The 16,395-nt window shown below is 43.8% G+C and overlaps 1 protein-coding gene across 1 annotated transcript in view; it reads left to right on the forward strand.

Moving 5' to 3' along the window:
• Positions 1-16,395, forward strand: part of IQCA1 (IQ motif containing with AAA domain 1) — a 125,310-nt gene that overhangs the window by 100,400 nt on the left and 8,515 nt on the right. The window contains exons 12-15 of the mRNA XM_057389805.1: positions 3,270-3,331; positions 5,765-5,847; positions 8,310-8,417; positions 10,989-11,191. Coding sequence (XP_057245788.1) covers positions 3,270-3,331; positions 5,765-5,847; positions 8,310-8,417; positions 10,989-11,191 — 456 coding nt within the window. The remainder of the gene's footprint in view (positions 1-3,269; positions 3,332-5,764; positions 5,848-8,309; positions 8,418-10,988; positions 11,192-16,395) is intronic.

Genomic DNA, 16,395 nt, shown 5'->3' on the forward strand with positions numbered 1-16,395 from the left:
GGGGATATTCTGCATTCTCAAGAGAATTCTTCAGAGAAATCAGACCTTTTCCAGCACTCTGGCAGTGGGCAATGGGCATGGATAGGGTGATTTCTTTAAGAGAGCTTTTACAGGTGGAATTTTGTGTCTAAAGACYGTCATCCCAAATTCCTGATCCCATTTGGCCATTTAAGGAGGGATTTCTTCTGCTCTCTTTGTCTGGGAATAGTCCCTGCCAGGGCTGRGGGTTCTCTGCCTTTTCAAGCCTTAAGAGTTGAGTAGCTCACAACTCAGGAAATTTCTGTTGAGTCCACATTAAAACTAAAAAATCTGCCTGACCCACAGGAACCAATCTGAACTTGAAAGTCCCTTTTGTGAAAAATGCAAGGACAWTTTGGAATTGGACTGTAAAGGGGAATTTCTCTCTTCCAGTCAGTGTTGCAGACATCTCAGATCTTAGATTTTAAAAAAACAACATATACCAGCTCCAGGCATAGCCAGAGCACCTCCTTTATTTCCATAAGTGCTTCATCACTGACTCCCAAACCTTCAAACACCACTTACTGCTAAAAGCTGGCACTTAACCCTACCAAGAGCTGTGCTTAGCACTCCTGGAGATAAGAGCCCCATTTTCCCCCTGTGTGGAAGAATGAATTTGGGTGAAAAATTGTTCTCCTCACAACAAGTGGGTCTCCAGAGCAGCAGACTGGAAATTGGAAATTTGAAAACACCAAAATTAATTCGATTGCACCTAATAAATATTCAATAAACCACGCTGCTGTTGTTGGAGTCACAGAACCAATTCCTCTTTCCAAGGTGGAATCAGATTGGGAAGTGGCCAGCACTGACAGGCTGTTCCATGACCCTTGGTGGCTGTAGCGGCAGCCAGGAGCTGTGAGATCCCAGGCAAAGGGTGACACAGACGGGGGACTCCTCTAATTTCCCCAATTCCCCCCCAGTGAGACATTTGGACATGCCCTCCCTCCTGGTGCCATTCCAGGAGCAGACCCTGCTCTGGAATTTGCTCTGAAATCAGGTCCTTGTCTGCTCCAAACCCAAAACCTTGTGCAGAGCCCACACAGCGAGAGAAGCCACCCCCTGGGTGACAGCCCCSTGTCCCTGCCAGCTGCCAGGAGATGCAGCTCGCTCCCTGGGAGTTCCCAAAGCAGAAAATCACCCAGGCACAGGATGRCTGCACAGAAACTCCACTGGCATTTCAGAGATTTCCATTAACAACRACAAACGCATTGGCATTCATTAAACATTATCATTTTCTGAGTAAAAGCCGTTCCCAGTAAGACATTTTGGAGGCAGGCCATCGTCTACAATTCCGATTTCCCCTTATCACAGCTCAGCCTGTGCCAAATTCCCCACAAACACTGTTGTTAATTAGGAAAACACATTTTTCCTCCGTGCAGTTCGTTTTTGTTTCGCTCTGGAGTTCCTTTATTGGTGAAGCTGCCTTGAGGACAACACCAGTTGGCCAATAAATTCAGCATATGCTTAGCATCTTTACACAGGTTGAAATGAGCTTTTCTTCCCAGTCAGACCCCAAAATATGTAATTTCTGGCTTGCTGGAAGAGAGGTTGTAAAGACAAAACAGGAGGAGCAGGAAAAATAAACCAGTKACAGCCTCAATATTTCCTCAGTTGTTAAAACAGCACGGCATGTGCTTTCTTCCCTTTTCTTTAAAACAAAATCCCACTGGCACATCCTGATGAATATTTGCTGCCAAACTTATTTATGTGAAGAAATCTGAAGTGTAATTCTTGAAATCCAGAGTTGTTTGCATTTTCCTAACCTAAAACTTCAAACCATCCCCTTTTCCCAGCTGGATGATCCACACAGTGCTGGGTTTAGGCTGAGTTTTCATCTGGATTATTTTTGTGCCATCATAAACAGCAACAGGTGGTTGCACCACAGGTTGTTTACATTGTGTCTGTCCTCAAAACCCCAAAATTTATGTTTTCCTGAAGGCTGCTGTCCCATTCTGTGAAAAAGCCCAGCATTTTCCAGATAATTGGATCGGATTTTTTAACTCAACATCGCAGAGCTCTGCAGAAGTATTCGCCATGATAACAAAAAAGTCAAGTAAATAACTGTATTCCCAGGAAAGCAAACATAAACTTTGGAAAAGAAGCAGCTGTCTTGTTCAACTAAGCATTTAAGCACTTRYTTAAAATGAAAAAATAAAATAAAATTCCTCAGAGCACCGAGGTTTCTGTATAAACAGTTCCACCAGCGCAACTGTAAAGTGCTCAGCAGAACCAAAGCTCAGACACTGGTGCTGGGGACTAACATGGATTGRTTGATTGAYTGAYTGATTGATTGATTGATTGATTGATCTCCATGCTGCTAATTATCACCAACCATATGTATGGCTCCAGAGCTGTAATTAATGGAGGGCCTTGACAAGCCTGAGTCACATCTTCCTTATTTTATGGGGTTTTTTTAAATATGTAAAGAAACAAGACGCACCAATCAAAATCTTTCTGTGGCAAAGTGTGGTAAAAACATTAAAAAACCAAGTTGTGCTTTCCTGACCTCTTCAAGCTGAGGTCCTGAGGTGTTGGAARGGAGAAAGCAGGAGGATGTCCAGTGGTTAGGAGGGTAGCCAGAGCCTCAGGAGGTTTCCCCCTCAAGGATGCTGCTAATCTATTTTACCGCAAAATATATATATTTTATACCTCAATATATGTATTTTTTTTTTAAATGCTGCTCTGGAGAAGGTACTTGGAGCCTACACACCCTTTTCCTTCCTGCTTCCTTCTTGGGCAAGGGCCCCATTCCCCCTCACCCACAGAGCTGTGCCCCAGAAAAATCATAGAATGAGAATCTTAAAATTGGAAAAGCTGTCTGAGATTGAGTCCAACCCTTAACCTACACTGCCAAGGCCACCACTAAACCATGTCCCCAAGTGCCACATCCACACTGCTTTTAAATTCCTTCAGGGTTGGGGATTCCACCACTGCTCTGGGCAGCTGTGCCAGAAAAAAAAAATTGTTTAATATCCAACTAGAAGAAGCAGAGAAGTTTTTCTCTTGGAGCAAAATGACTCTGGGGTGCTTTATTATTGCAGCCTCCACTGGCACAAGGGGATTGCTGTTTAAGGAGATGATTGGTCCCTTTGGGCTACATTTAAACACTGAAATGTTGGCAGTTCTGGCCCTCACTTTGCTTCAGTACATTCAAAAATATTTATTTGTATTGTTTTATATAAATATTACAAAAACATTTATTTTTTCAAAAATATTTCTGTTTAATTCCCACCTGTTTGTCTGGTCCTCAGGCACACAAGGCATCTGGGAAGAAAAGACCTCCYGAGCTGGAGAGAAATCTGACTCCTGACAGGTAAAGAGAGAAGGTCTCTGCATCAGACCTCCAACATCAACCTCAGTTTCCCTCATCTTCATCCACAAACATGAATTTAAATCCCCATTCTGCTCCCACACAGCTCCAGGAGTAGTTCCATCCCCTGCAGGTGGGTCCATTCCTGTTTGCAGAGCTGAGCACAGGCAGCATTTCAGCAGGATATTGGCCCTGGGGGCCTCTTTCCCCCCTCTCTCTGCAGGTGCAGAAGCACCTGGCTGCCTATTGACTCTCAGATTTTCCATCCCAGGTGGAGCCTGACAGKAGAGGCTGCAGATCTCTCTAAATCSCCCTTCATGGCTGAGCTGTGCTGTCCATGTCATAAATCAGGCTGAGGGATCCATTTCTTGGCCATTCCTTGTGTGCCCTTGCTCTTTGAAGCGCCCTTATTTTATGGGGAGGATTTTCTTCCTCTGATCTGGTATTTTCCATGAGTTTGTGATGTTTTCCCTGATCATCCAGCCATTTTCCACCTGTGCACACAGCAGACACCTGCACAGAGCTATCAGCACAGGGACCAGCTGATCCAGGAGCAGGGCTGGAGAACAGCCCAGTGACAAACACACCAGTGGGATTCACCCCACAAACCCCACAAAATTTGTGCAACAGCAGCAAGACCTGGACTCCATTTGGGTGCTGGCACCACACAATCAGCCCTGTTTAATCTGCTTTAAAACATTTTAAAAATCCCTTCCAAGCAAATATTTAAAATCCATGTCTCATGGACTATAACAGAGCAGGAGYTCTCTAAAGAACAGTGCCAAAGTCCAACAAAGATGCATAAATTCCCTGCTTTTAAAACTAATACCTGCTTCTTTATATATAAACTTCACGTGCAGYCAGCTGAAAACATGAGCTTTTTAGCAGCTGATTTTTTATCTGGCATTTTGCTCTGCTGTTCCCTGCTGAGCATTTTAGAAAGAACCCAGAGAAGAGYGAGTAATTCAGATTCATCTCCATTTTTCCTGGTGGAGAGGGCTTGGGGCGCTTCAGTCAACAAAGCCTGGTCACATCACACTTCCTCAGAGGACACTCAGGGCGTGCATCATTTAATTTGCACAGCAAAAATAATAAACCTGGGAAAGTAGAAATCCTGCTCCCACCAGAGCTGCCAGGTTCATCCCATCCCACCTGTTTTATGATGCATTCCCAGCATAAAACCACTGAGGATGAAAGCAAGAGGCAGAGCGGCAAAATCAACCTCGTTGAAGGTGCATTAAATTTTGGATTTGCTTATTGCTACTCTGATGTTAATTGTGCCACTAAGGCTGCATAAACATAAAACTCCTCAGCTGAGATGGAAAAAAAAGGCTGCAGACCTCAAATGATACCTGGAGGTTTATTAAGAAGCTGAGGGGAACTATTAAATATATTTATTGTAGTCCAGGACATCCCAATTAAGGTAGGTGAGAAAAGCAGAATAATTGAGGGGAAAGAATGTGAAAAGTGTGCACAACAGGGAAAGATTTAAAAATATTAAAATCATTTTGTTTATGCTGTTAGTACACTGGGAATTTCCAACAGATTTATTCAGTTTATGTCATCCTYGAAGCGGTGTCAATCTATAGAACCAAGTGCCAAAAGTGCTGTTGAAATCAATACTTAGAATTCCAAAAGAGARCATGGAGAGCATCCACAGTGATGGAAAACCACAGGCAAATGTAAATGTGTTCACTCCTCTGTTATTGGGGGCTCTTTTCAGCCACTGATGGAGACAGGGAGAAACCTCCSCTGGGRRTGTTTTGCCCATTTTACAGAACYCCTGAAGGGTTTGGGTTGGAAGGGACTCTAAATCCCATTAAATCCCATCCCCTACCACAGGCAGGGACATTTTCCACTATCCCAGGGTGCTCCAAGCCCCGTTCAGCCTGGCCKTGGACACTTCCAGGGATGGGAAAACACTTCYACTGTAAATTTTGCCCCAATCCCCCTGTTCCAGCATGACCACACCACTGCAGGTGTGAATATGATCAAGGCATTCCCAGCGTGTTCCCAGGGAGATGAGGCTGTCTATTGCCAACACAATAAATTCCAAGAAGAATTAATGAATTAGTACTAATTGGAGAGCTAAGTGAATAGGTGCAGTAGTGTTAGGATTGCCATTATTGTGTAATTTAAAAATAATTTCCCAGTAATTGATATTAATGAAGGAGACCATTGCCCAAGTCATAACTGATCTGGCATCACCTGGAAATGGGTAAATGGAGTCAGCAGGAGAGGGAGGGAAAGAGACTCCTCACCACAGCACAGGAACCTCTGCTTATTGATTTCACATTKGTGGCACTGATCACCTTCCCCTCTGAGCCACAAAGTGCATTCACAAAGCTAGCAAACACAAATAACTCTCAGGCTGGCTCAGTTAGGAGAGGCCTGAGCTTTTCCTGCCRATTTCTGAGCGATTTCTCTTCCCTGTAGGACCGTTGATGACCTGTACCAGCAGCTGGCAGAAGATGGATTGCTCATCAAAGTCAGGAACGTGAATCTCTCCGACTTCATTGGTAAAGTAGCCTTCATATTTTGTGTAAAAGTGTTTGACCTGAGCAAACCTGAGCCCTGTTTCCAGTCCAGAATGAGCTCAAGAGTAGCTGCACTTTCAAGGTTTTGAATATCTTGAGCCAGCTATGCAAATCAAGTCTGTGCTCAGAGCCTTTCACTTCTGCTGCTGAGCCCAGCTCTGTTTGCAGAGCTGCTCTTTAACTCCAGACACCCACACCTGRGAGCTGGAAGGGTTCTGGATGTCACCACCACCCAGAGGTACAGCCAGAACATCCTTCAAGGAGCCCTTAGGCACTGGCAAGACAGGGCAAATCTAACAGAGCAGGGCTCACAGTCCTGGAGAATATTTCAAAACTTGTACTTTGGCTTTTGTTCACAGAGCAGGGAGGAGTCCCCCCCTTCCCTGCACTTCTCTGGCTGCCCATGAGTGCTCTGAGCCATGTCTGGCCCTTGATTTGAGTAAGAGATGTCTCTACCCAGTTCTGCATTTCCTGCTCCTCTTGTCTGGTTTCTGTTACCTGCAACTGCAGCCAGACCTGCTTATCTATGCTCTGCACAGAAAAAAAGGGTAAAAAACCCCCCAAACCCACATTTTCAGGCTGCAGAGGGGTCTGACCCCAACTCAACAAACAGTGAGTTCAACACCGTGAAATCACAGCAGTTTAACAGCAAAAAAACCCCAAGATTCAGTAATTTCAAAGACTGTGGTTTGAATTTGCAGCCATCCAGAAACAGCAGTGCCAYGGGCTGATAGTACAAATCCAAGACAGAAAAGWCAGATTMTCTTCTMTCAYCTCCAAATGTTTATATAAACTCTCRGAAACACCARCTCAGCCTCCAGAATCTCTGCCCATCTCTCTGAAGAACTGTTAATTCAGAAAATTTAAAATGGTGTTTAACTCCAGGCACCAACACCTGGAAGCCTGGAATGGTTTTGGATGTCACAACCACTCTGAGGYGGAACCAGAACATCCTTTAAGGCGCCCTTTGTCAAGCATTGGCAAGATGTGAATTCTGAGAATTAAATTGTTAATTCTCCAAATTAAAGAGTGTCCCATCCATTTAATGTTCATTAAAGACTGTGAAGTAAAGGATTATTTTCATTCTTCCTTTGTTCTCCAAAACCATCCAAGGTCACAAACATTCCCCCACCACAAATGCTTTTAAACCAGCACATCTCCAAAAATTTTTTTTGAAATCCAGGATAACTCTCTTGAAGGGTCCAAGGACAAAGTCAAAGAAGAAGGCTGAAGCCTAAGGAAGGTCACTAGCAATTCCTGGGGAAAGGACAAAGAGTGGAGCTGTGCTACCCAGCCACTGAAATGTCCCCCCTCGATGACAAACTGACATCACTGAACTAATTTTCTTGGTGACCTTATCTAAATTAGTCAGAGAATATCCACTGTGATTTATGGGCGGTTGCAATTAAACCCTTTGATGCCTTCTAATTAAATCTGTGAAGATTAATTCCTATCCCGTTCTTTTGATTTCTCCTTAAATAAAAGATAAAACCTGAAATGAATTTTATTCTTCAGAGGGGAGGGGGTGGTTGCACCCGGGCTTGGCTGCCTTTTTGCCCCCAAATTACAGCTCCACTTTTGCTTTTAACCACTGATTATTTACCTCTGCTCCAGAGGCCTCTTGCCCTCTCCCTTATCATCTCCAGTAAAACATAATATATTATTATTATTTTCCAATAATAATCACCATAATGGCATGTAATTCATGCTCAAAATAATCACTGACTACATCACAAGTGGTTTTCCTGCTTGTGGCCCATCCTCCTGCATCTTTGTTCTCCAGCACATCTTGGAGATGGACTTTGACAGGGCAAGCAATGTGATTATAGCTCTGAAACCAGAGCCAAGGCAGGATTGAATTGTTTCAGCTCACCATCAGGGTTTTTTTGTTTTCTTGGGTTGTTTTGTGGAGGTTTTTTTGAACAAAAGGGGGATGAGAAAAAGCRGTGAACTGCAAAGCAGAGAGCCCCACCAAACGAGGTGACACAGCGAGGAGCTGAGATGGGAGCCAGCCAGGGAAAAGCTTGTTAAAACAGCTTTTCCCCCTTTTTGAAATCCTTCTGAGAGCACACGGTTCACTGGGATTCGAGCCCTGCGAAATCCCAAATCCGGGAATCCTTTGCCAGCAGCGTGATTTACAGTGCTGCTAATGATTCTTCTCCACAAAGTTTCTTTCAAAGGTTACTCGAGACCGGCCGCTCTCTCTGCTGAACAACTTCCACAGCCTGGAAGGAAAATCCTCAGCCCATTCTGCTTCAATTTTCCTTTGCACTTCACCTTTCTCGGGGCCAAATTCCAGCARAATATTGCCCAGCTCGGGCCCCCATCCCCGGATTTGCTGAGGGTGTGCTTCATCCCCGTTYCATGGCAGCTCCTCAGTCCCTGAATTCTGCTTTTTATGACAACAATGCCACATTTATTGAGCTCCTCCTTCCTCCCCACAGGCTACTCCGACTGCCTGAAGAAAATCCCACGGGAGGTCCCTGTCCAGCCCACGCCCTCCATCCCAGACGTCCGACAGCTCGTGACRCTCTACGGGATCCTGCCCTTGGGTAAGAGCGATTCCCAGAGGGCACAGCGTGGCATTTTTACTGGCTCCAGCCTTCATCTGAAGGCTTTTTCAGTCTAATTGTTTTCCAGAAGGCTGGATTATTTGAAGAGTGGAGCCAGGATTGTGCCACACTCGGCTGTTGCCTCCCCAGCCCGTCCCTGTTTGCGTAAAGGGAAAGCACTCAGGGAAGATAATCCCTGAAACAAGCTCCAGTGGTCACAATTCATCAAGTTAGAGGAGGGCTAAGGTTGCAATTTACCTTTTACAAGCTGGCTAATRTTACTCAGAGCTGCAATCGTTTAAGGAATGAGTCTGGAAGTGTTTTGTCCCTTGCAGACTACGTTTGGAAATGCCCTCGCAGGTTTCATGCCAGGTTCAGGCAATAGCAAGGCTTTGCTGGGTCAGGTTGTTTGATTTTAATGYAAAATTCATCCCATATTTTACTTGGAGATGGCATTATGCCAAACTGCAGTGATTTCAAGAAGTGCCTGTCTCGGGGGGCCTTTACTCAAAACCTCCTTTGCATCCCTTTCCACTCCTGATTGGGTTTTTCAGCCTCAATCCTTCACCTGCATCCTTTTTTTCCATTGCTGATTGGATCTGGGGAAGATTTTAACCAGGCACATCCTCCCCCAGGCTGTGTCACTTGTGGGAATGCAAAGATCTGTTTGCTTTGGTGAACAGAAAAACTCTGAAAAACTTGTTACAATTAAATTCAGAAAAATCAATTCACAGGGAACTGAAAACTGTGAGAAAAGAACAGAGAAGGAATGAGAAAAAGAACAAACTTTATCCATTCTATACAATATATACAAATAAAAATTTAAAATCTTATAAAATACAAAACTTCTTTACAATAAACAACTTTACATACAAAAAAAMCCCAAAACAAAATCCATATATCAATTGCCAACAGTCACTGCTCATCCCCTTTAAAGCACAAAATCCCCAACATCTCCCTTCCTCCCATCCTGGAAAACAGAGGAAAGCAGACACAGAACTTCTGCTTTTCCCTCCTTYCAACCTGGATGGGGTTCTTCCCACCTGGAACATCCCCAGCTGGTTTGGGGCGAGCCAAAACCAAGGTTTGACTGCAATCAGCTGAGAGAGCTCAGCAGTTATCCCTGTCTKCACAATGTATTTCACATAACCCATAACTCCTCCAAAGCTGTTTTTTAACACCACCTAATCTAGGGAAATCAAGGCCTGAGACAGTCCTTAGTCAAGGGAACCCATAAATTTTCTGCCATTTATACAATTGGCAAAAAATCCAGGGAGAGGAGACCCTGGGCAGTTAAACAAACRAAAGGTACTTGCAAGAGCAGTTTGAAAAATGCCTTTGAGTAGCAAAAGACATTACATGAGCCAAAAAAACAGGTACAGGAGTGGTTTCACCTTYGGGGTGATGTGTTACAGATGACATTTCACTTAATTGGTCTCCACACCGGTTCATCAGGAGATAATTGTGTATCACAGAAGTGAAAGTTTTTCTCAAAATAGTCACCTGATGGCAAGGAAAGCCCYGGCTGAAATGGTGTTGAGAAAATTACGAGCAGCTGAAAGGAGAAAGAATGGTGGAAGTGATCCTTCATCTCTAACCCAGAGGAGTCTGCTGCTCCCCTGCTAATAAATCTTGGTGGAATGGTAATGGATTGGTATGGAATGAGCAAATATTAATAAAGCCTGGGTGGCTGACAACTTCCTGCACCCTGCACTGTGCTGCAATAATGGCATTCATCTCTGGGCTCTGTTCCTGCCGTTTATTTGGGATGTTAAACCCAAACAGCCACCCTGACTGGATTTGTTTTGAATGCCAGCAGTCCCCCTTAACCCAGAAGGGTTTTCCAGGCTGAGCCACTGTCAGATTTGGGGACAGTTTCCCCCTCACAGGCTGATGATGGACACCAGTCTCAGAGACCTCGAGACGCAGAGGATGCTCACCCAAATTTTCAAATATTTGTAACCACCACCAYTATTGACATCTTTAGACATCCAAAGATGTTACATAACTCCCAGTGGGCATGGATAAAGCATTTGACATTTCCTGCCGTTTCCACCTCTGCAGGTTCATCTGTCCACAGTTCATGTAGTGACAGCTGCAGGGGAGACTAATTCCATCATTATCCACCACCTAAATCTGCCTGTGCCCGTGTTTTCCCAGTGCTGGGCTCTCCCAGGTGATGGATCACATTTCCCACAGCTCAGGATGAGTTTACCTGGAGCAGCCACGGAGACACAGAGTTTGAAATGCTGAACACTCATTGCTGCAGGCACAGCAACCCTGGCATCACATTTGCTCTGACCTCAAAATCATTTTTTAAGCTCACATAGGTTTAAAACTGAAGTTTTCCCATCAGAAGACACAAATAAAGGTGATGRGTCCTTCTCCAAACAGGGATGTTAAACCTGCTGGGCTCACGGCTCTGGTTATACAGAACTCWACTCAAGTAGTAAGGAAACGATTAATTCAGGTTATCAATAATTTATGGTGAATAAAAAAGGAGGAATCATCCCATTACCTTTATGGCAGATTTAAATGAAAGCAATAATAGTGCCTTATGACTTTTTACAGGTTCCCAAACCGTCCGTGAGAAGGGTCCTTTGGTGAAATCCCTGCTGCTGGCGGGACCTGCCGGCGTTGGAAAGAAAATGCTGCTGCATGCCATCTGCACAGAAACAGGAGCCAACCTCTTCAACATCACCCCTTCCAACATCATTGGGAAGCATCCTCCAGGCAAGAAGGGCCTGGTGCTGCTGCTTCACATGGTTCTCAAGGTATGGTGGCTTGGGGAATTCTGGTTCTTTCATGGGACAAACAGGGAATTGAATTTGCTGTTTATCCATCACGAGGAACACGCACASTTTGGGCAAACATAAAATTCCATCTCTGCCATCAAAACATCAGGAAGGATTTCTGCATGGGAAGGGCCGTCCCACCATCCCTGGAGGTGTCCAAGGGACACCTGAACCTGGCACTCAGTACTCTGCTCTGGTGGAAAGGTGGTGAGAAGTCAAAGGTTGATCTTAGAGGTCTTTTCCAGCCACAGTGGTCCTGTGAAACCACTGTGAGCACCTCAGCAGAGGATTTACTGCCCCTGGAGACACCGCTGGGAGCAGCCGCATTTTTCACGTGGACATTTACGGGAGCTTTGTGTTACCTTGAATGCAAAAAGCAGCCCAGATAAAGCAAATCCTGCTCTCTGTTTATGTGCACATCGGCCAGGAATGCTCGCCATGCAGCATTTCATCAAATCCTGGGCTGGGGGTGGCCAGAAATTTCCTCTCTGGGACTGTTGCTGGACAAGAGCTCTCTCCCCTGTATTGCTCCCTGTTTACCTCTCAGCAAGCTCTTCAAAAGAAGGAATCCTGGTTCAGGATGACAGGAACAGGAATGTAGGAGAAGTCTGGAAATAAAAGCAGGCATATGAACTGTGAAAAACATAGTCCAAACCCTCCTCAAGAAAAAAAAAAATGAAAAAGACACTATCCTGGCAGGATTTCTTCCACATTCTAAGTCCTCAGCATTTCTGCTCTGGATGGGAGCTGGAGAACATTTCCAGACAAAAAAAAAAAAAAAGTAGGAAAAAGCCAAACATAATATTTTTCCAGTGCCAGCAGTCTACTGAAATTGGCTTTGCTGGGGATTTATCAGCTGCATTTTATGTAGTCCAGCCTTACAGCAGCTTTTGTGACAGGTGCCTCCATCCCCAGAAAAGCCACATTCCACAGTGGAGAGTAAAGCCATCCCCGGAGGAGAAACCAGSACAGCCTTTTTCCTCCTGGAAAATGTTCCAGCTGAAGATAGCAAGGGGGTTTTTGTTTATTTGCATATAAATCATCTCTACAATAAGAGGAGCCTGCATAAAACATGTATCTATGCACATTGACGTATATGGTATATCATATAATTTATATTATATTATGTTACGTTAYGTTACGTTACRTTACMTTACRTTACRTTACATTAYATTAYATTATATTATATTATATTATATTTTTATAATATGTTATATATCTTTGTAATATATTATATATATTCATAATATATCGTATATTTTTATTCTATATTATATATTTTAGAATATATTGTATTATATCTTTTATAATTTTATATGTTCCATAATTCATTCCACCATAATTCCATAATTTTMTAATATAATTTACAATTTATAATTGCATTCTATATTTTACATATGATGCAATTATGTACACACATCACGTCCTGTGTCCCCACAGGCACACACAAACCCTTCYATTATTTTTCCACATGACTCAAAACCAAATGCAAACACTCTCCCACCCCCTCCCTCAAAAACATGGGGAGCAGCCCGGGATTGTTTCTCCACTCCAGCTCTTACAGGAGACACAACATCACCAAATGGGCCTCATTTCCCCTCTCTCTGGTTCTCAAATCCATGCAGCACTGATTCAGTCAAATTCTAGCCCATAGCAACCAGAGTACAGCAATTAAAATAATTAATTATTCCCTGTTAGCTGGCAATTATGAGGCCACAACTGGCCACTGGGACCGGTATTGGGTGCCCTGGTAAACACAGGCATTGCCAAGCAGGTCCAGGGGACAGCCAGGGGGATAAGGGAGCTGTAGGGTGACAAAAATCTGCACAAATCCAGTTGTTCCAGACTAAACCAAAGCTGGAGTGAGAGGGAGTTTAATTTAATTTTCAGGGGCTTCATGGGATAATACAGAAAACAGAGTCAGACCTTGCTCAGAGGTGCCCAGCAATGGGACAAGGAGAAATGGGCACGAGTAGAAATGAGGACAACTGTTTATGTATGAAGGAAAAGAATTGACAAGGAATGAAAGGATGAGGAATCTCCCATATCCTGATTTGCAGGAATTTACTGCTGAAGGAAACACAGGGGCAGCACACGTTCAAAAGTAATTCCTTGATAAGAGAAAGTTTAACAGCGGTGAAAAAAAGTTTAATTTTCTCCATGGCACAAAAAGCCTGGTATAAATAGATTTGGATTATTTAAGACTGCACTAGGCAGTGGCACATGTGGCACACAAGCCATGGAAGTGCTTGGTGTCTTTAATATTTCATATTCCCAGCTCTCAGTCTTGTCTGACCCACCACAATACCCTGTGTGCAGAGAWCACTGAAAATCCCCCACATCTCCCTAAATCAGATGTTTTTTGGAAAGACCAACTGTGGCTGTTGTCCAGCTTCCCAAAAATGCCTTTATGCCCAGCAAAACACAAACCTTCCACTGTGAGCTGTGAGTGAATGACAGGAAATGTGACAGTTCTGTCCCTCTTATCTCAGGAGCCCCTGTTAAACACCAGGATTCTGGAAATCACGATTAATGGCGCTCTGTGATAAAGGTGAAGCCACCTCACACTTTTGATTACCTATTCCGAGTGCAAACAAAAGGGTTTCTGTAATGAAAGGAAACTCTGGAGAGCATAAAATGACCATTAGGAAACTTTCCTTCCATTGCTGAGTGTTGGCTGCTGGCARTTGTTTCGTGGGAGACGCCCTAAACAAGTGAATAGGATTGGGGGAAAAATGAAACTTTAATTTGTTTCAGATGCAAAAGCCAAATTCTTTTTCTTCCCCCACTCCCTTTTTCAGGGAGGAGATTTGCAGGAGACACAGCAGCCCCGATCCAAGAGAGGTTTTAGTGTTACTCCAGGCAGGCATTTTAATGGCACTGGGAGGAAATGACTTCTCATACCAGAGCAGGAAAATACCAACATTTCAATCTGCCTGTTCAGAGGAGATGTGAGGGAGATTGATATGGAGTAGGAAAAGTATTGAAAAAARCTGCAAACACCAAGCCTGAGCACTTGAGTTGTCCATAAAGACACAGCAAATTCTGCCAGGTCRGGCAGAGGACACATCTGTCTCCAACAGAGAAGCACTAACCAGAAATCCCCAAAAACCAAAATAAAATCCGGCTCCCTAAAACAGAGGCTAGATTAAATTGAGATAATAAAAATCACTTCTGTTTATGGCAGGGCCTTCAGGTGCACTCAGGGCAGTCCCACACCCACAATGGACAATGGCTCACGGGTTTTTCACCCTTTCTCACTTTTGTCCATTTGCACATTGGGGCTGAATCCTCCAATTGCAGCTGCAGCCAATGCAGTCATTCACTCCAAGTTGGCTCCCCCCAATTCTCTGTTGTTTCCATCTCTTGGGGCCTGGCACAGGGAGGTGTCCTTGAGTTTGGGGCTRCAGAGGAATTGTTTTGTGTAAAAATGGGAGAGCAGGAGCTCAGCACTGTCTGTGGAGTCTGKAGTTAAACACTGAAGGATTACAGGGTTACAGATACATGGAAATAGAGAACATAAAATCCTAAAGCATCAAGTGCATCCCTGATCAGGCCAAAAGGGTGGGAGAGAGGTGGCCAGGAGGAAATGCCAGCAGGGAAGTTGTGTGTGAGTGTCAGCAGCTCGGTGTGTGCAGGGCTGGGGCTTTGATTAAAATCAAAGAAATATTTCAGCACCCAGGGGACTCTTCTCTGGCTCTCTGGGTTTACCCAGAGGTGACTGTACGAGTATTACRCCAAAAAGGATGTGATGGAGTTAATTTAAGATTAAATTATATGACCCCAGCATTTAGAGGCAACAGAATTTTGAATTCTGCCATTATTTCTATTTTTTCCCCCTGATTCATGTTCTTTTGTTCATAACCATTGCTGTATTGTCTCTTCAGACCATTTTTCTGGCAGGTTGAAGAGCCAGGTACAATTTTTCCTGGTGCACTGCCAGAATTCTCKGTGTGTTTAGCATTTCCAGGCCACACGAGACTCTTCTATGAGTCTTTCCATGAAATTGGGGAAATTTCYATGAAATTCCATGGGAACAGTACAGTGAGTCCTTCCTCCAGTACCCACAACAATTCTTTTCTCTTGGTGCAGCTCAGGGAATCCTTAGACCCTTGCAGTGTTCAATACCCCCAGTGCTCAAATACACTTATTTCTGTGAGAAATCATCTTTAACTTGTKCTACCGTAACACAATTTAATTTTAAAATTAAATTTCTGTTGCAAGTCATTTTCTGCCTCACAAACCAGAACACAGTGGCCTCATCACTGTAGCACTGGAATATTTACCTTATCYCACGGGTAAGGTCTAATCACAGCTTTCAGTGAAGTCTTTCTGAAATTTCGATAAACTACACAGCACCGAGCAGTTTTCAGCAATAACTTGAGCTTCCAGAAAATCTTGGGCCATTAAAAAAAAAAAAATTCCATCAGATCCTTCAAATTTAGAGAAGCCTTGTGCACATGAAAAAAAAAAAATTCCATCAGATCCTTTAAGTTTGGAGGAGCCTTGTGTACATGTGCAGGGCAAGAATTGAATTTCTGCATTTTCAAGTGTAACAATTTAACTGTTCAACTCTGGCTCTCAGGTTTGAAAAGTTTCATCTTTGATGGCTGTTGACAGCGGGATGAGGTTGGGTTTTGGGKTTTTTTTTCCCTATAATGATTTTCCTGAAGAGCAAAGCTCMGTGTGGTATTAGAAGGGTTAAGGGGCCATCTGCTGGCAGCTCCAACAAATCGTGGGATTGCGGCAAAGAGAATAAAATTTCAATTACAAATTAATTACGTACAGTGCATTTAATTATCCGTGGATTCAAACTGTCCATGGATAATTCAAATGGAGCAGTTTCACGGGGGGATGTGCAGCCTGCCAGGGATCTGCCAACAATTTCAATTAGATGCCAGTGGATTCTGGGTGTCTGATGTGGATTTGAAAAAAAACAGCSAGGCCCGAGCACAGTGTTGGATTGGGTTGTGTTAATGTCTGTCAACACCAGAAAAATCAGGGAATGGTTTGGGTTGGAAGGGATCTGAAAGATTAACCAATTCCACCCACCTTCCATTGTCCCAGGGAAGACGGCATCCTTCTACGTTTCCTTTCCTTTCCTTTCCTTTCCTTTCCTTTCCTTTCCTTTCCTTTCCTTTCCTTTCCTTTCCTTTCCTTTCCTTTCCTTTCCTTTCCTTTCC

The sequence above is a fragment of the Malurus melanocephalus genome, unplaced genomic scaffold (genome assembly GCF_030028575.1).
Source record: "Malurus melanocephalus ecotype Western Australia unplaced genomic scaffold, MMel_1.1 scaffold_20, whole genome shotgun sequence".
Taxonomy (NCBI): domain Eukaryota; kingdom Metazoa; phylum Chordata; class Aves; order Passeriformes; family Maluridae; genus Malurus; species Malurus melanocephalus.